This window comes from Neopsephotus bourkii, unplaced genomic scaffold (assembly GCF_033783945.1).
Source record: "Neopsephotus bourkii isolate Nb327-2 ecotype Australia unplaced genomic scaffold, CSIRO-AGI_Nbou_v1 NB_593, whole genome shotgun sequence".
Taxonomy (NCBI): domain Eukaryota; kingdom Metazoa; phylum Chordata; class Aves; order Psittaciformes; family Psittacidae; genus Neopsephotus; species Neopsephotus bourkii.
Genome location: NW_026901094.1, coordinates 522,542 through 540,803, shown reverse-complemented (window position 1 = coordinate 540,803; position 18,262 = coordinate 522,542). Strand labels below are relative to the sequence as shown.

The window sequence follows — 18,262 nt, the reverse complement described above, 5'->3', positions numbered from 1 at the left end:
GAGGGAGAGGAAGGAGCCGAGCTCTCCGCGGCTGTGCCCGCCCGCCGGGGCTGCGGGGCCGGGAGGCAGCGGTGGGAGGCGCCGGGCGGGGCGGGACCGGGGCGGCGGTGCCGGGTCCGCGCCGCGCAGGTTGAGAACCGCGTGGGGCAGCGCCGGGAGCGGAGCGGAGCGGAGCCGAGCCCGAGCCGAGCCGAGCCATGTCCCAGCCGCGCTGCCGCTCCGTGCTCATCACCGGCTGCAGCCGGGGCATCGGGCTGGGGCTGGTGCGGGGCCTCGCAGCCGCCAGCCCCTCCCCGGACTTCGTTATCGCGACCTGCCGGTACCCCGAGAAGGCGCAGGTAAGCGGGGTGCGAGCGTCGGGAGGGGCTGCGGCCGTTCTCTGCCCTACGGGCACCGGAGCCCTCCTGCCCCGGAGGGGAGGATGCAGCGCGGGGGTCAAGTGGTACCCGTGGGGGGGGGCACTGCTGGAAGCGCAGGTCCCGGCAGCAAGTGCGGGGATGGATGGGTGGATGGGTGGATGGACGGGATGGATGGAGGGATGGATGGGATGGAGCTGGTGCTGTGGGAGCCTCCGAGCTGTCGGGATGCTGCCGCCCGCTCCCGAGGGCAGCGGGAACCCCCGCTCAGGCATCCCAAGCGCCGCTGCTTCCACGCCTCCGAAATCCTTCCCAGTGCAACCCGTTACAGCTTCCATTGTCCTTTCTGCACGGGGTCTGTGCCCCAGAAGGGGCTGTGCCCTGTCTGACTCCCCCCTTTCTCCACTTGACTTGCAGTGAGTGAGAACGCCCCAATGAATGACGAGTTAAACACCCCTTTAGTGCCTTTCTTGGCTGGGCAGGGACCAGATCCAGTGGCTTTTGTTACATGCTGCTGGTGGTGGATTCCCTTGCACCCCCTTGCCCTTTCGTTCTTGCTGCTACAGCAGTGCAGCTCGGAGTCCTGCCCCATCCCCACGCTGTTAGGAATGATTGTCAGGCGGATTAAGGGCACTCCAGGAGCCTTTGGGAGGCAAATCAATGAGGGCTATGGGTCTGCTCACTTTGTGGCCATTCGTCTGCTCTATCTCTAATGTGAGCTTGACTCTCCTCAGTGGGGCAGGATGCTGCAGGGCAGCACGGCAATGCCCGCAGGTATCACCCTCCTCCTCCTTTCTTAGCAAAGCCCTAGGGCTCCAGAGCTGCAGGAGTCTGAGCTCTCAACAATGACTCTCTCAAACACCCAACATCCATAGGAAAACCGATCCCAGAAGCTTATTTGATACCCATTACATTGAGAATTGATACCAAAAGCCTCTGCATGATTTAAAGCACGGCACGAGGCTGCCTTAGCAGAATTCCCTGGCACGAAGGGATGTAAACAGAGCTTCCAGCCTGGTATCGTTCTGTCGGGAATCACAGTGTGGGAGCCCTCTGATCGCACCGTGCCGGCAATGGAGGAAACCTGACAACTTTGTTCAGTGCGGCACGGAAGTGCTCAGGGATGGTGTGAGCTCCCCCTTAGAACCACACAGTGCTTTGGGTGGGAAAGGACCTTAAAGCTCATCCAGTTCCACGGGCAGGGACCCCTTCCACTGGAGCAGCTTGCTCCAAGCCCCTGTGTCCAACCTGGCCTTGAGCACTGCCAGGGATGGGGCAGCCACAGCTTCTCTGGGCACCCTGTGCCAGCGCCTCAGCACCCTCACAGGGAAGAGCTTCTGCCTAAGAGCTCAGCTCAGTCTCCCCTCGGGCAGGTTCAAGCCATTCCCCTTGGCCTGTCCCTACATCCCTTGTCCCAAGTCCCTCTCCTTCACAGGTTATAGTGCAGGTCATGCTTGAGTTCCCACCTCCAGCAGCCCTGTGCTGCTCTGCAGGTGCTTACAGAGCTGAAGGGAAACAGCTTTGTTTCATGTCCGAATCTCTCTCCAGCACAAAGGCACGTTCAGGATGCTTCTGAATGGACTTGCTGAGAAACAGTCCAGCAGGCTCCTGCAGCCCCCCCTTTCCCCCCTTCTGTGCTCCATGAGCCCCTGCACAGGTATTCACCATCCCGGTTGCTTTTAACTCCTGTTACAAGCTCTGGCGCTTGTCCCAGCCGTGTTTCCTCTTGGTGATTGCACAACCCCCGGCACAGAGCAGCCGCGGCGCAGGAAACCAGCGGAGACATCGGACCTGGTGTGAGATAGAAATCTCCCTGCTCACTTGTTTGTTCTAAAGCTGCTTTCGTGCTGAGGGAGGGGCTTTTTCACCAAGTGGCCCTCGTGTTCAGCAGTGATTTCTCGTTGTAATGGACATGCATCAATGGCAGGGAGGAGCAGCATGGTTCATAGGAGCCTAGAATGGGCAGGGACCCCTTCCACTGGAGCAGCTTGCTCCAAGCCCCTGTGTCCAACCTGGCCTTGAGCACTGCCAGGGATGGGGCAGCCACAGCTTCTCTGGGCACCCTGTGCCAGCGCCTCAGCACCCTCACAGGGAAGAGCTTCTGCCTTAAACTGAATCTAAAGAGCATCCTAGGAAGCATCACCTGGGCTTCACACAGCTCTGTGAGGGCTTTCATTGCCAGCACTTCAAAACCTTGAGCAGGAAGGCTGGCAAACCTGCCCCAGCAGCTGAAATAACCCTCAGTGCTTGGGAAGAGCCTGGGTCACTCCTCACTAGCAGTGGGAGAAACCTGGAAAGACTCTGGCAGCCGCGATTCCTGTAGGCAGGAAGCTGGCCAAGAGCCGCGTTCCAGTAACCCCAGTGGCGATTCTGCAGGCCACATGGGGTGCATCCCAAAGGGCTGGGTTTTGGGGGGGTGAGACTTGTCCTTGGTGGATCAGGGTGGGTTTTTGTTCTTTGTAAGGACCTCTAGGCCATGTGCTGCGCTTTGGCAGGACATCAATAGGAACCTCTGCAGGCAGCTGAAAGCACATTTCCAACAGATGGCTTTGGAAGCTCCGCAAGGAAGGGAGCTCTGCAGTGAAGGTGCTGTGGTTGTCTCGCTGGTGTTATCTGTCCCATCTGCAGCACACGGCGCTGGCACAGCCCTTCATCCACCCTGCTGCCAGTCCTTCTCGCTGGCAGAGGGCAAGCACAGGCGTGCTAGAGCCTCCAGCCACGGCAGCCTTGGCACCACGTGCAACCACTGCCTCCGAGCTCGGATCCAATCTGGCAATGCTGAGTGTGGGATGGGAAAGGTTCAGCCATCTTCTTTCCTTTGCTTTCCCTTCACTGACTTCCCAAGCACTGAAACCCCCGAGTTCAGGTTCCTGCCCTCCCTCGGCACTGTCTTAGTGCACACAAAATGGGCTTTGCCTGGTTAATACCTGCCTGTTGACCGCAGACTGGGCGGTGATGCTGAGGGACTTGTTCTTTCCCTGCACACCTGAGCTGTCAGTGCTGCCTTTGTCTCTAGACGGTGATTCAAGCAGCTGACTTTTGTTTCCTCCTGTTCTTCTCTGTGGGAAGGGACCATGTAAAATATCCTGCTTAATATGAACGCACTGTCCTTTATTCCTCCTGGATTTGAGGCTGCACTTGGAGAACAGCAGCCTTGGACAGTCTGCTCTCACCGGCTTTGGTACAATAGCATTATCCTATTGCAGAATGCCGTTTAAAAGAAAAAAGAAGCCGTTTAAAAGCAGAATGCCGGTTTTTAGAGGAAAAGTGATGAGATATACTGAGCTCCTGGCAAATCCATTGAGGGCATGACAGTCAGCAGCAATTCCCTGGGAGCTGCGAGTTATCCAAGGAATCTCAGGGTGTAGCTGACACAGAGATAACCGCATACTCCGGAGTCCTCTAAGAGTGGATGGACAAGAGCCCTGAGGACCTGGCTTCAGGGAGAGATGCTGGGCTCTGCTTTCCTCTGCTTGCTACAGAGCGCAGCACCCCTGTAACTCGCTCACCCTGGCTAATGCTGAGCAGCTGCAGGCTCTTGCATGTGAGTGCGCTGGCAGCAGTTGTAAAAACTCAGCCTCCTTGCATTGAATAGCTCCTAGGTGGCCTCCGCGGAACATTTGCCTAACAAATGGCTTTCAGATCACACGATAACCCGCAGCAGGCCTGCAGGCGCATCGAGATAACCGCTGCCCCTCCTCGGAAAGCTCCTTCAGCCACGCTTTCATTCGGAGCTGCCTTCGCTTGGGCCGCTCGAAGCAGCTACAAACCTCTTGCAGAACACTCCTGATGTCCTGTCTTTGCACTCCAGATGGACAAAACCACAGCGTGGTTGTTATAAAGCAGATGGCTCATGGACCCATCTGTGTTCCCCTCCCCGTGCTGCTTTGGTTTCATGCTCCTTTTCCCCCATCCTGCTTCCCTGTACGTGGGAAAACCCCTCCGACCGACCTGAAGTCTCAGGCTGCACCTAATGATGCTGTAGTCCCCACTGTGACCTGCTGGGATGTAAAAGGAAGAGATGGCTTCCTGCGGGGAGCCAGGTAGCTGAAGGGATCCAAATGGCCCCAGTGTAAATCAGTTCACAGCACTCTGTGTACTCAGCTTGGCTGTGCTGAGAGCTGAGTGTGGGACAGGAGCATCTCTTGTTCCTCCTGCTCTCCCGCAAGCCCAAGTGTGTTCCCAGGTGAACAAGAAAGCGTTCAGTTCCTCCCTGCTCAAGAGTCCTCTCCTGGGCTCTGGAAGGCTTCCAGGGCTTAATGTGCTGTTTCCCTTCCTCTGAAGTAGGAGATAGTGTTACCAACAGTGCAGTGTCTGTTCCCTTGTCAGACACAGAGCTCGCACTGAAGTGCTCCTGCTCACTGTCTCTGTCAGGTTTTGGTTGTGGTTTTCCTTTCCTACATATTTAAGCCATGTGGCTGCTATTGGGAAGAGCAGTGCTATAAGGAGACAGAGGGGCTGTATGAGGCAAAGGGGGCATTCCTGAGGTCCTTCTCATTCGAAGCTTATTGCAGTGTTGGGCTGTTGCTGTATTCTGGAAGTGGTTTGCACTTCCTACAGCGTTAAGGTTTAGCTCTTCTGGGCAGTCTGCAGCAGCTCAGTGTAAGCATCCACACAGCCAAGCAGTGAGTTGGCTGTACACTGTGATACTGGATAGCCTGTCTCAATATGATCCATCTTTGACTTTGTCCGAGCAGGATGATGTGACAGATACCCAAGTGCTTGTTGCCTGACAAAGCTGCCTACAGGCTCTGTTAGTTTGGCTTGGTTGCTTCCAACTGGCCTCGGATGGCCAGGTCCTTTCCAAGAGTTGTAACCAGAGTGAATAATGCTTTCAGAAAGAAGACAGAGTAAATCTTGCTAAATGACAAAGACAACATTCCTGCCTGCGATCCAGCAATAAATACCCTGCGTATTGATGGAGCTGTACCTGGGATAGCCTTGTTTAAAGTGGATTAGGCTGGCTCTTTGTTAATCATAGTTAGGATCAGCAGGCAGGAAAGGAGATGCTAATCAGAGGGTAATTTTTCCTTGGAATCCCTAAGAATGGATTCTCAAGGGGCACTATCCAGGTGCAGAGCTACGAGGGGGTTGTGGTGTTGGGTTTGTATTGCTTGGTTCCAATTTGGTTATCACATTACTCCAACTAAAAATGACTTAGCCTGGGTTATGTCAGCCGTCTTCACATGAAACTGCATGAACTGACGTTATAGCATGAGCTGCACCTCAAACAGCAGTGCCAATGAGCTCCTTTATTCTTCTCTATGTGCTGCCATTATGGGCTGCACTGCACTGCATTGCATTGCATTGCAGTAATAGTTCCAGAGCTCTCTGGATGCAGGAGGCTTTTGATGCCATTGATCAGAACTACCTGGGGTGGGGGAAGAGAAGCAGCACACGTGGCTCGAAAGGGCTGTATGCAGACATGCTGCATGCATGGCAGTGCAATGTGCCTCAGCGCTCCTCCCTGCATGCTCTTTCTAGGTACAGCAGGGAAAAGGAGAGGCTTTCCTGCAGTGTTTAGGTTTCCTGACTGGATTTTCATCTCCTGTTTATATCCTAATATAAGGCAGAATAATGTTCCCCAAGACCAAAGCACTCTGAGGTGGTTTTATGCCTGGAAGCTGTTTCTGAGAAACTCCAAGCACTGAAGTGGGAGTCACTTGTTAACCAAGGAATTAACTCAATGGAAAAATCATTGCATTTGAAAGCTGATTTGCATCCAGCAACTGTAATTTCATGCTGGTTATGTTCCGGATGAATGCTCAATCCTGCCCTCTTTGGAGTTGGTAATTGAACATATTGCTTTCTCACTTCAGAAGCCTCTCGGCTGCTGTCACTACACAGAACATCCCTGGCCTTTTAGCACAAGTTAGTAGCTTGTTTCTGCCAGAGAGTAAAGCAATGTGCCTATAAATAAATGCACAAACCTTGGGAAGGCAGAGCACTTCTGGAGTTTATTATCGAGTAAGTGATGCTGTCAAACCCAAGTCCAGTCCAAAGCCCCAGAATTATTGCAGGCCTTGACATGGCAGAACTATTTCATGCCTGGCTATCGATAAACAAGACAGTGTGTTCTGAGCCTTTCATCCCTTGAAAACTCTCCCATTAAGCCCTATCCAGGGGAAGGAATGTCTTCTGGTTTTGTGCTTCTGACTCGTTCCCCTTCCTTTCCCCTCCCCTTAATGGCCTTAACTGCAGTTGTAGATTGTCCTCAGCGGGAGAACAAGTTCTCTAAACAAGCCTGGAGGGAATCCTGCCGAGTATGAACTGAGATAAAGGATGTAATGCATTACAGCTTGACAGAGGACACCGAGTCCCGAAGTGTCTCCAAGTGGCAAAGAAGTACTCTTTCAAAACCAGCCCTCCTGACCCCTATTCCCAAAGGGCTCCTAAAGAAATGGATCTGCTTGAGCTGGAATGTTTGGCCAGGTTGCTCAGTCTCCTAAACATAGCTGGGAGTATGTAATCCATCTGTTACATTTGGCCGCGCTTCCCACTTGGCTACATGGCACAGAAACGTCAGTATTCCAGCTGGAATTTGGACACACTTTGTCCAGCAGCAACACCAGGATAGCACTGGTTTCCTCCAAGAACACCAGTCAGTTCTCTGCTGAGAGATAGTAGGCAGATGAGTGAATTACAGCTATCTAGCAGGGAGGGAATAGCTCTTGTGGACAGTTGCTGTGTATGTAACTGGTTTCATGTGTGCTTTACCTTCAGGTACAAGAATTGAAGCTAAGGAGAGTGCAGGAAAACAGAATTTCCATGGGAAAATTGCTAGGAAACCATCCTAAATGCCACTAATTTATGACACTAATTCCAAATGGTTTTTCTTAAGCATTCCTATAGCCCTGACCTGATGTAAAGCACGAGCTGAGCTTCAGGAGAATCCTGCTTTCCTTAAAGAAGTGAGGAATTCCTGTCCTGGAATGCACTGTGAGCTTTGGGTCTGCTGTAACTGGCACTGGGAGCTGCTTGACCAAAGAGCTTTGGTTACCCTGCAAGCACACCTCGAGCTGCCCACACTGAGAACTCCAACTCAGCGTGCTGGTGGTCTTCAGTATGAAGAGTCCAGTTTCTTGAGGCAGTTGATCTTGCTCTCAGGAAAGATGCTCAGCAGGTTGCAGCCAAAGCAGTGTCAGTGCCTGCAGCCCAGTTATGAAAAGAAATGGCCGTTTCAATGCTGGAGGTGCAGATTTCAAGCTGGTTTATGTAATAGCCATGGCAATGTAAATGGTAACCTGAAAGATTTCTTCTTTCTAGGAACTCCAGCAGCTCAGCAAGCAATACAGCAACATCAAGCTCCTTCAGCTGGGTGAGTAAATGGCTTATATATCATTCTATTCAGCTAAGCCAGGTGAGTGTATCTGAAGGAACTGGTCTCCTGGGTGATCAGTAGCTGTACATGACCTCCAGCCACTGAAAACCATTACCTTCATCTTCAGATAACATAACCTATGTGAAGCCCTCCTCAGGCTGTCATCTCAGTATGCTGTCCCCATTCAGACTAATGCCTTAGCTTTGCTTTAGCACACGTTGTACAGCGACAAACAGCATCTGACCCACACACTGTGGCTGTTGTTGGCTCCTCTGTGCAGATGTGGTCTGCGAAAACAGCATCAAGAAAGTAGTCAAGGAAGTGGAGGAGATTGTGGGCGACAAAGGGCTGAACTGCCTCATTAACAACGCTGGCATCAATGTGCTTGCTTCCTTGGAAGAAGTCACAGCAGAGACAATGCTCACCATTTATGAAACCAACACGGTTGCCCAGCTGATGGTCACCAAGGTAAGGATTGGGGGGCACGTGCTTTATGGTACCAGAAGAGGCTTTTCCCCTTGAAACCAAAGCATTTGTCACCCTGGGACTGCACAGACACAGTTCTGATATCACACTGTGCGCCTAGAGAGCAGCAAGAGATCATTTTATGAAGGCTCTTTTAATTTAAATCCACCTGGTATAAGGTCACTCCAGTGGATTGGCTGGGTTAGGAGGTGGGCAGAAGAGACTGAAGGTCCTTGCTGCCTACAGCTGGCTGCTATAGCCAGGTTTCCTATAGTCAGCTTGTGTGGGGAGCCATCACCCTTCTCCATAGATTGCCTTGGCCAAGGGCAAGCTGACCAAGTTGAAACAAACTCTTGTTTCCGCAGGCATTTCTCCCCCTTCTGAGGAAGGCAGCCCAGCTGAGTACGGGAATGGGCTGCCACAGAGCTGCTATTATCAATATGTCCTCTCTTGCTGCCTCCATGCAACTCGTCCAGGCAAATGAGATGTTCCTCAAGGTCTACCCCTACAGGATAGCAAAGGTTTGTGGGCTGTGCTCAATGGGTGAGTTAAAGACCACTCTGAGCTTAGGATGATGAGGTGAGGGGTGCAGCACCTCTTGGACAGGCTGACACAGGAACTGTCCTTGTTCCTCATATGGCTGGAAATGGGAACACCATACATCTGGAGCGAGCATGCCAGCTTCTTAAGAACAGGCTCCATCATGACTCCCATACAGACCCATTGCAGAGGGACTTGGCATACAGGGAAGAACTGATGCCATCAGGTGTGCAACCTATTCGTTGTGTTCCTGTCCAGCCCAAGCAAGACAGCAAGCACATAACTCAGCAAAAGGTGTGCTGAGCTGTACCTGGCAATGCTCGCTAAGGAGAGGTGCAGTTTTGAGGGTTGTCACATCCAGGGTTTGTACAGTCAAGATCAGGCATACAGTTTCTCCTACACCACCTCCTCATAAGCTGTTAGTGTGCTTGTTTTCCCTGTTCAGAAGTCAAACTCGGAATGTTTGTGTAGTGATTACTGCAGAAAAACAGAGTCCTTATGTCAATATTATTTTCTCCACAGCTCCTTAGCAGTTTCACATGGGTCTTTATCTTCTATCATAAGTTGGTTTCAATCTTTGGGCAGCAAGCTAAGGGTGATAGAGCTTTCACAGTGCTTCTCTTAAAAGGCATCTCTGAGAATGAAGCCCCACTAAGCCTGGATAAGTTACTATGATACGGGTACTGCCCCTTCCTTTGGCAGCACGGTGGAAGGGAGGTGACACTTAGCTTGGCTTAAGGTCTTGCTCAAGCTCTGTAAAGCTAGCACACTGATGGATGGTTTCCGCTCCCATAGACTGCGCTGAACATGATCACCAGGTGTCTGGCCGCAGACTTGAAATCGGATGGAATTCTTTGTATTTCTTTGCATCCAGGCTGGCTCCAGACAGACATGGGTGGAAACATGGTAAGTGACCCATGAAATGTGACAGTATGACTCCCGCGTTGTCCCACCCCTTGTGAAGAGCCCTTCCATGTGCTGCAGAGGCCCTTGAGAAACATGGAAATACATCCCCCTTGATTCTAGTAACTCCTTAAATGCCATTGATTCTCTGCTGTGAGCTATTCCCTGTAATGACCTAACTTGATTTGCTGTAGGCTCCCATGCAGGTGCAAGAGGCTATCCCTGGTATCCTCTCTGTTCTGGACCGTCTTGGTGAAAAGGAGAACGGATCCTTCCTGGACTGGCAAGGGGAAACGCTACCGTGGTAGAAGTGCCCAGCACACTGCAGAAACAGCACATCAGTCACTGTTTAACTGTGCCACTATTGTCTGTGTCCTTAGGGTTTTCTTACACACTAGTTGAAATAGCCAGTTGGATACCAGCCTCTTTCTAGGTGTATGTGGGAAGTGAGGTGGCTGACTCTTCTCCTTGGTATTGCTACTGCTCTGTTCTAATGCTTCCTGCAAATACTACTGTGCTCTTAGTGATGGAACCATCTAAAATAGATCGAAGATAAAGCAAGTTAGATCCAGGGGCTGGTTCCTCATCACTTCCAAACCCTTTGCAGAAGTAAATGACCTGACCTCAGAGTAAGGCCCAGTGTATGCTGTCAGATTCCAGTCTGCTGGAGACATGGCTCTGGGAAAGGTTCTTTGGTTTTCTTCAGTCCTCATGGAGCCAAGGCTGCAATTGCCCAGCTCTAAACTACATGGATTTGGTACTTCTCTAAACTCAGCAACCTCTGCGTGTCCCCGGGTTGAGAGCACACACCAGGCACTTGCTTTGTTCCCAGTGGGTGACTAACATCCTGACACGGGGGTGGCAATGCTGTTTTGTACATAAACTTCTGAGGTGTCTTCAATAAAGCCCTGTTTCAACAAACAGCCTGGTTAGTGAACCCCTTCATTTGTCTGCACATAGGCTTCTGTTCCCTGACCAGAGAAACGTACACTGCAGGAAGGAACCCTCACCCTTGGGGCTAGATGGGTTTGACGTGGTGGGGTGGACGTGAAGCTGAGGCAGACCCTTGTTCTAGCCTGAACTCCTCAAAGCAGCTGGTGAACAAGCGCCCTGTGTTCTGCTTGGGAGTAAGTATAAAAGCAGAAGGTTCTTTGAAGTCTGGGGTTGGCTTGAGCATCGCTCCCCCCTGCCAGCTGATGAGGCACTTTCATGCTGCGCCAAGGCGGTGGGTTCCTGTACCACTCAGGGAAGACAAACAGCAGCCAGGTAAGTGGGAGAGACAGGCGGGGCTGTTCCTGGACAGCAGCCACCCGCAGACCTGCCCTGGGGTGTGCATGGAGCGCTGTCTGCCGTGCTCATCCCCGTGCTGACAGGGATATGAAGCCTCACCCATGACTGCTTGTCACACTGCGCTCCCATACGAGGGTTCAGTGATGGGCTGCTGTGGTTGAGCAGGTGAGCCACACGCAGTGCTATCAACTGCCAGCCATTGACTTCCCATCTCAAAGGGTGCCAAACCCAACAGGTAAGGGGCAAGCTTGTTGAACTCTTTAGTTTGAATTGGGTGTAGAAAAGAAGTCATCACAGAACCCCTGAGTGGTTTGGGTTGAAGGGACCTTAAAGCTCATCCAGTTCCCCACGGGCAGGGACCCCTTCCACTGGAGCAGCTTGCTCCAAGCCCCTGTGTCCAACCTGGCCTTGAGCACTGCCAGGGATGGGGCAGCCACAGCTTCTCTGGGCACCCTGTGCCAGCGCCTCAGCACCCTCACAGGGAAGAGCTTCTGCCTAAGAGCTCAGCTCAGTCTCCCCTCGGGCCGGTTCAAGCCATTCCCCTTCTCTGATCACTGCACGCCTGCTCCAGATTCCCCATGGCCCCTTGATGCATTGGAAACCCGTTCCATCATCTCGCTGGAGCCGTCTCCATGCTTTCCCCGCACCTGGCTGCGGGGAATGCGGACACAAACCCCACGGCTCAGACGGAGATGGCTGCGGGGCCGGCAGGACCTATTTGCCACAGCCTCCCAAGCGCGTCCGGGGGCTTCTGCCTGCTGTGAGGGCCGCGGGGCTCACACACGGCCTCGCTCCAGCGCCCACGGAGCCGCCCTCCCTCCTCCCCTGTGCCCCGAGCCCGGCCCCTCCGCGCCTGCGCGGCCGCGGCCGGAAGTTCCGGGGCAGAGGCGGGTGGGCCGGTGAGTGATGGCGGCCGCGGGCTGAGGGGAGCGGCGGTGCGGGCCGCGGCGGGGCTGTGGAGGGGGGGATGATGCGGCCCCCCTCGGTGTTGGCCCTTCGTTAGGCTGCGCCCCACGGGCTCCTCGTTTCCCCTCGGTTTTGTGGTATGGAAGCACCGTTTCCCCCCCGTGTGTGTGACTTGCGGCTGAAGCGACCTTGGTTTTGAGCCTAGGGCAGCCGAAGCTTTATTAATCGCGGCTGTAGCGGTGCCTGTGGGGTAGGCCCCTGCCGCAGAACCGAGGGGTGTGCTGTGAAGTGAGGAGGGTGCTGCAGGTGCCTCAGCCCGCCATTAGTGGGGTAATGGGGAGGAGCTTTGGAAACGTATTTACCTCGTTGAATCAGTGTTCTTGTTTTAACAGTCCCTTCTGCCTCCGACAGTGCGTGGAGTGAAGCAGCATGTTAATAGCACAGGCGGCTTCCCAGTTACTGAGGGCTTCCCGGATTGCAGGTACGTGGCTGTTCTGTGGTCCAGGTTCCTGTGCTTTGCTCGGTTGGGGTGGGTCTGTGCTTGCTCCCTTCCCAGCAAGCAGGGCAGGAGCAGTGAGGCTGTTGCGGATGCAGTGCTTGTCGGCTGTTGTTATGTCTCTGTCAGTATTGTGTAGCTCTGATTTGACTTCTTTTAAGCTTAGAAGGCGATTGCACAGCAGTAGAAAGGCTTAAAACAGGAAACTGCTCACTTCTACCCATTCCAAACTGCACTAACGCAGTTTATACAGTAAAACACTGTATAATGTAGTTTTAGTAGTGATGTTATAGCAGTGTAAGTCGAATTAAATACATCCTTCCTTGTTTTTGTGATGGGAATGTAGTTTGTAAGCAGCTTCCTCTAGGAGGTTATCCTGGCCACAGTTGTCTGATGGTTTGAGAGCTGGGCAGAGCTTTTTTTAAGGTTCTGCTTGAAACTTCTGCCTCTTAAGTGAACTTCTTTTCTCCTCCAAGGCCACCGTTTGCCCAGGTCAGTGTCTTCCTTTCTTTGCTATCATTCTCCACCTGCACACTATTGCACGCAGCCCTCGAACAAGAGTGGAGCCCAAGCTCAGCCGTCCCATGACCCTGAACTGGAAGAGATTCTGATCCCCAGAAAACTCTCCATCAGCCCTTTGGAGAGCTGGCTCACAGTTAGGTACTTCCTTCCGAAAGCAGAAGGCCTCAATGCTCAGGAGGATGCTGGCCGGGAACCCCTCCAGCAGTATGACTGTCCCCCAGCCGAGGAGGGAGGTGATGTGGAGGAAGGAGAAGGAACACCTAACAACAAGGTTCAATGTAAGAACGTGTTGGAGATTCGCAGGAGGAAAATGAATAGGCACAAGTACAAAAAGCTGCTGAAGAGAAGGAAGTTCATACGGAGGAGGATAAAGGAGGGTCGCAAGAAGAAACGGCAGGTAAGCTCAGGGTAGGGAGTTTCGTGACATAAATGCGCCTGCTTCTGGGACTGGTTCAGGTATCAACTGATGGTTTGAAGTGGAATTGATTTAGGGGAAGTGGCGGCAGCAGCTTTAATGAATTCAGCATTTACTGGTACAATAGCTTTTTCTAGTTAGTGTTTGACCTGTGCATCTTCAGAAGCTGTAATTCACACTGTCTCTGTGGTTGTAAACAAGTATGTGTGGTAGTTACTAGGCATAACCTTTCTTCATGACAGTAACTTCTGTGTGGCTAATGGAGAGGAATTGTAGTGTTTGTGTGGAAGGGTAATTCATATGTCTGTGTCACATCACAGAGACTGGTTTAATTTCTGTCCTGTCTTGCCAGCATCCTCAAGTGCTTCCTGTTGTCTGTTCCTGTATAGAAGCCTTTTACTTCCCTTAATAGAAGGGGTGAAGAAAGACAGATGTTTCATTCACCACTACCTTTCAGCTGTTAGGTTTGCTATAATACAGTTTAGTTCATTCTCTGGTGATTTCCAACTTGCCTAGATGCAGATTGGGGTTAATTGTAATGCCATTTCTTGAGGTTCATAGGTAGCAGTGTTGAGCACTTTATGATGAGGAAATCCTCTTAATTTGCTTAGTTTCATTTTCCATCTTCTTAGTTTCCTTTGCACAGGGCTTTAAAATAATGCTTGTGCCTGTCAGTATGTTTTCTTAGAAATTCACTTGGAATAAGCTGCCTGCTAAAAGTCCTTTGTGTCTATGTTATTACCTGGTTTCCCCCTGGAATACATGGACAAGGGATGAAATCTTGAGTGTTGCTTCTAAGCTATGTTAGAGTTTTATGTCTGTTTATATGTTCTGTTTTAGGCCAAGTTTGAGAAAGATTTGGAGCGCATCTGGAAACGAGCAGGCTTGAAAAAGCCCCCTGCAGGATGGCAAACACCCAAGATATTCCTGAAAAGCTCAAAGCAATAAACACATCTGTAACGGCTGTTTACCTGTAATTATAATTAAAAAAAGGGTATTTAAGTACATGGATTACATTTCACTTTTTTCTGAGTGTGATGAAATCAGTAGGAGGAAACTTTCAATCTCAGTGAGCAGTTTTCCAAGGGCAGACCTGACAGCAGTATGCTTTTCCTCCCCAAGGGAATGGTGTGAGCTCTTGTATAGTGCCTTGGCACTGCTGTACAGTCCTGTGCTGCTGCCCTGACTGTGAGCAAAGGGATCTTAGACAAGCTGGATTTCTGAAGTTCCTATTTACAATTAGACTGAAGGATGTGCTACAAGAGCAATGAGTTGTGGCAGATGGGATGAAGTGAAAGGATTCTCCTGATTATCTGTTACACAAGCATGTTGGAAAGTTCTCAAAATCTCTTTCTTTCATAGTTCTACTGTAGAAGGGCTGGTGTTTACTAAGAGTTATGGTGAAATAGGAATTGGATCAGAGTATATCTGCATAAGCTTTAAGTCTCCCTTACCAGGAGCCTTGGTGTGCATGAGCATCCTTAAAGGACACATTTATTTTTTCTGTTCTATTTGGTGCTAATAAATAAAACATGGAGTTTTCTTCTACAATTGCTTCTTGTCCTACAGAACATCCACTGTTACCCAGCCCACATTGGTGAAAGTTCAGAGCTAATTATTCATTACCCATAAAACCTGTTTTGTGCCCGAGACAGCCCCGTTGTAATCAGGTATTACGTGGTTGAAGGAAGTAATGAAATCTGTGAAAAATAGAGAAGTTTTAAATAAACCCTGACAAAGGACTTGATATCTAGATTCTGCTGCTGATTTTCCTGTTTGAGGCAATTAATTTCTGTGTATTTAACTCTTCCTTGTCTGTATTCTAGCAGACAGATGAGGTGGACTGACCTCAGAGAGAAAGGAGGGAAAAAGAATGAGCTCCCTTAGGCCTATCATTGTGCAGCACACAGGGAAGCTGCCCTGAAAATGCATTCCCTTTTATCTCCAAGAACAGAACGCTTGCCTAAGCTGAAAGGGAAGGGAACAGAAGGTAATCTCTGGAACTCCCTGCCACAAGGTATGGTTTAGTGTTGCTGCAGGAGGCACAAGGGGCTCCACACAAGCAATGTGCCTGAGGTTCTGTGTATGACTTTTGTCACTAGATGGCGATAAACTCAAACCCTCTGGAGCTCCTTAGCCTTTGGTGTGGAAGTTGGCTGGGTTTTCCGCTGGTATTTTAAGGAAAGGGTACGCCCACAGTTAAAAACGCATTAATCTTGTCGGAGAACTGGTGGCTTTCTGCGAGCTCTTGAAGTCCTGCAGAAACATGTGGTTAGCACATTTTTATAGTGCTTTTTTTTTTCCCCAAACCATATGTTAACAGTAGGCAACTTTGATCAAATATATTAAAAACGTGTTCTGTCCTTTTCATGCTTTAAATAGGCAGCAGTTGCTTTTAACCAAGACCAGTAGGACTCTCGCAGCCTATTGTCAGCATTTGGAGGAGGAGGATGTCTGGCCATGAGCCTTAGGAACTTACCAAGCAAGAAAAGACAATGTTGATCCTGGCTTGCAGGTTTGTTAAACAGGCAGAGTGCATTGGGGTGTTTCTAAAACAGCAGTAAGCATTCCCTGCACAAGGATGCACAGATGAAGGGCTGAGGCCTGAGTGATTTAGCACCTTTGAAGTCAGGTCCATGTTTTTTCCCTCCCTCATCACGTTTAAGTGTCTATGCTAGTGTTCTCTGTCAGCCCTAGAGCTTCTCTTTCTGACTCTCAGCCCAAGCTTGCTGGTTTCCTGTCTAGGGGAGAATGGTAATCAGTTTGCATATTTCCAGGAGATTGCTGGCTGCTGAAGGGTTGGGATGCCTTTGGGATTACACAGAGAAAAAGACTTTATAAAAGGACAGCATTAGCATGCCCTTCTAATTTATCAGTGCTGTACGTCTGATTCCAGTTTTGAGCTTTATTCTGCCTTGATTTTGTCTTATCCTACAGATTGCATTTTTGTTCTAGATGCTAAATACATGAACTACCCAAGGGTACATTACCCATTTCTATCCACTAAGGCTTAGGTTAGGTTTTATGTCTCTCTAGGTTGATATAAAACCTCTCTTGCTCTTGGGGAGCATGATGCTGGGGCTGTAGATCACAAGCTTGTCTGCTGGGATCATGCAGGCAGAGAACTTTGCCATTCTCCTGGATCAGCACCCCCACCTTGCTCTCTAACTCGTTTTTATATTGGTTTAGTGGGAAATAATGGCATGTGGGAATTGCAAAGCATAATAACTCAGTACCTCCTGATATTCCAGTGCAAGTGAACTCTTGTACTATGGCAAGGATCATGTTATATTAAGGTACTTGTGTGGAGTCTCCATGAAGTAAAGTTGCTTGTTAAATGGTATGCTGTCTAAGTAGTAGTCCAGATTGTAGTCTGCTAAGAGTAATCATTGCTTTCACATCTATTAGACGTAATTACACAACCATGTGTAGAAGTCTGGGACAACTGGGTCATTTACAGCTGTTTGTAAACCATCCATGGCAGTTATGCCAGTCTGCCATATAAATGCTATGTGCCTTTTTGCTGATGTACCTCCAAGCATGGCTCAGGATTCTGTTTTCATTATGGCAGATACTGCACAGACTGTGTCTTAGGTGGCTCTAATCAGATAATACAAACCAGGGTTGTATCAACTTGCTGTGACTGCCTTGACCACAGGATGCAATTTTAAACTGGCTCACTTTGCTAAAGAGAATGAGAGGGATGAAACCTGCATGTATTTTTCTATAGGGGGAGCACAAGTACAGAATGTACTGTTGACAAAGCTTTATTATGGGATGCTGCTCCTCTCCAAAATACGTGTACACCAGCGTACTTGCAGTTAGCAAATGTGTATGTGCAGATGTGGCTGTGGTATGGGCTGCAAACAGGAAAGGCTTGACTTTTATACTCTTAAATTAGTAAAGACTTGAAGGTTTTTCCTTCATCTCACTATTCTGCTGAGAGGCAATGATTGAAAGTCAGGATATGGTTGGCAGGTGAATTCATGCTCTGTATTCCAGAGACTGAAGATACCCAGTGAGATGGAGGCTTATGCTTCAAACTGCCTGAGAGTCACTGAGCTGGAAAGTTCCAGTGAAAGTATCCATTTTTGCTTGCTTTTCCCTAAATGACAAGAGGAACAAAACTGAAACAAGGAATTCTGTGAGTGAGAGAACTTAAGGTGACAATGTTCTAGATCACTTCTGTGTCAGTTCCCTGAAATCAGACTGAGTTTTTCAGTCTTGCTCACTGCATGGGCACTAATGCAGCTTTCCTTCGTTATGCTAACTACAAAACTTGTAGGAGCTATGAAGTCCCCTATTCTTGACTGCAGCTGACATTGTCTTTTGGGTTTCAAAGTAATGAGAAGGAGGAGGAGGTTACCTGGCCAGTGGGATGAGGTAACTGCATGTGCTGTGTTTCCTTAGGAAATGTGGTTAAGAGTTTGTTTCAGGTAGAAAATTAACCCAAAATACTGCTCAAAAATGTTTTTTTTTCCACTTGTTCAATAAAGAAGACGTGGTACTGAGCAGGCAGGTCTTGTGCTGAGAGAGTGTCATTGCCTTTGGTACGTGTAGGTCTGGAGGAAACATGCCTGGAGCCTCTCAGCAGCTGCACTTTGGAGTCCTGCAGTCACTTGCAGTATGATTGATGCTAAGACAAGGATGAGGAGTCCTGAGTGAGGAGGCAGCACATCAGGTAAAACCCAAGAGGCTGGCATTTATTTGGTTTATTTTAAGGGAGTTAACAATTCCTGGCAGGGTGCTTCTGGCTGAGTTTACCACCAGCCAGGGAGGAAGTGGTTAAACTTGAGGAATAAGCAGGCACAGAAGAACGTGCCAAAGGAAAAAGAAACTGGTAGAAGAAACTACAACCGTTGTAGTCAGCAGTGTGACTGTGTGTAAACAGCACCACGTTACTCACCAGCTCCATTCCCTTGGTGCTTTTGAGTCAGAGCCGTTTCCTCCACTGACAAAGGGTTTTGTGCTGTCAGCACCAAGGCAGCGAGTTCCTTAGGGAAGAGCCAGCTGGAATGTGTTCAGCAGCACAGTCAGCAGGTACCTCC

At 50.1% G+C, this 18,262-nt stretch overlaps 2 protein-coding genes across 4 annotated transcripts; both read left to right on the top strand.

Annotated features, from left to right (window-relative positions):
* The first annotated feature begins 197 nt into the window (after positions 1–197).
* LOC133211296 (C-signal-like) lies at positions 198–10,852 on the top strand. 2 transcript variants are annotated; one of them, XM_061351521.1, is made up of 6 exons: positions 198–338; positions 7,623–7,674; positions 7,958–8,145; positions 8,508–8,663; positions 9,478–9,588; positions 10,546–10,852. In XM_061351521.1, the coding sequence occupies exons 1-6, from the start codon at positions 198–200 to the stop codon at positions 10,558–10,560; spliced, it is 663 nt and encodes a 220-aa protein (XP_061207505.1). In that variant the 3' UTR covers positions 10,561–10,852. The 2 variants fall into 2 exon arrangements, with proteins under 2 accessions (XP_061207505.1, XP_061207504.1); XM_061351520.1 differs by lacking the exon at positions 10,546–10,852 and adding an exon at positions 9,780–10,506.
* Positions 10,853–11,730: 878 nt separating this feature from the next.
* On the top strand, positions 11,731–14,219 carry AURKAIP1 (aurora kinase A interacting protein 1). 2 transcript variants are annotated; one of them, XM_061351499.1, is made up of 4 exons: positions 11,731–11,774; positions 12,174–12,262; positions 12,754–13,196; positions 14,055–14,219. In XM_061351499.1, the coding sequence occupies exons 2-4, from the start codon at positions 12,211–12,213 to the stop codon at positions 14,160–14,162; spliced, it is 603 nt and encodes a 200-aa protein (XP_061207483.1). In that variant the 5' UTR covers positions 11,731–11,774; positions 12,174–12,210; the 3' UTR covers positions 14,163–14,219. The 2 variants fall into 2 exon arrangements, with proteins under 2 accessions (XP_061207483.1, XP_061207481.1); XM_061351497.1 differs by having other exon boundaries at positions 11,765–11,810.
* Positions 14,220–18,262: the final 4,043 nt, after the last annotated feature.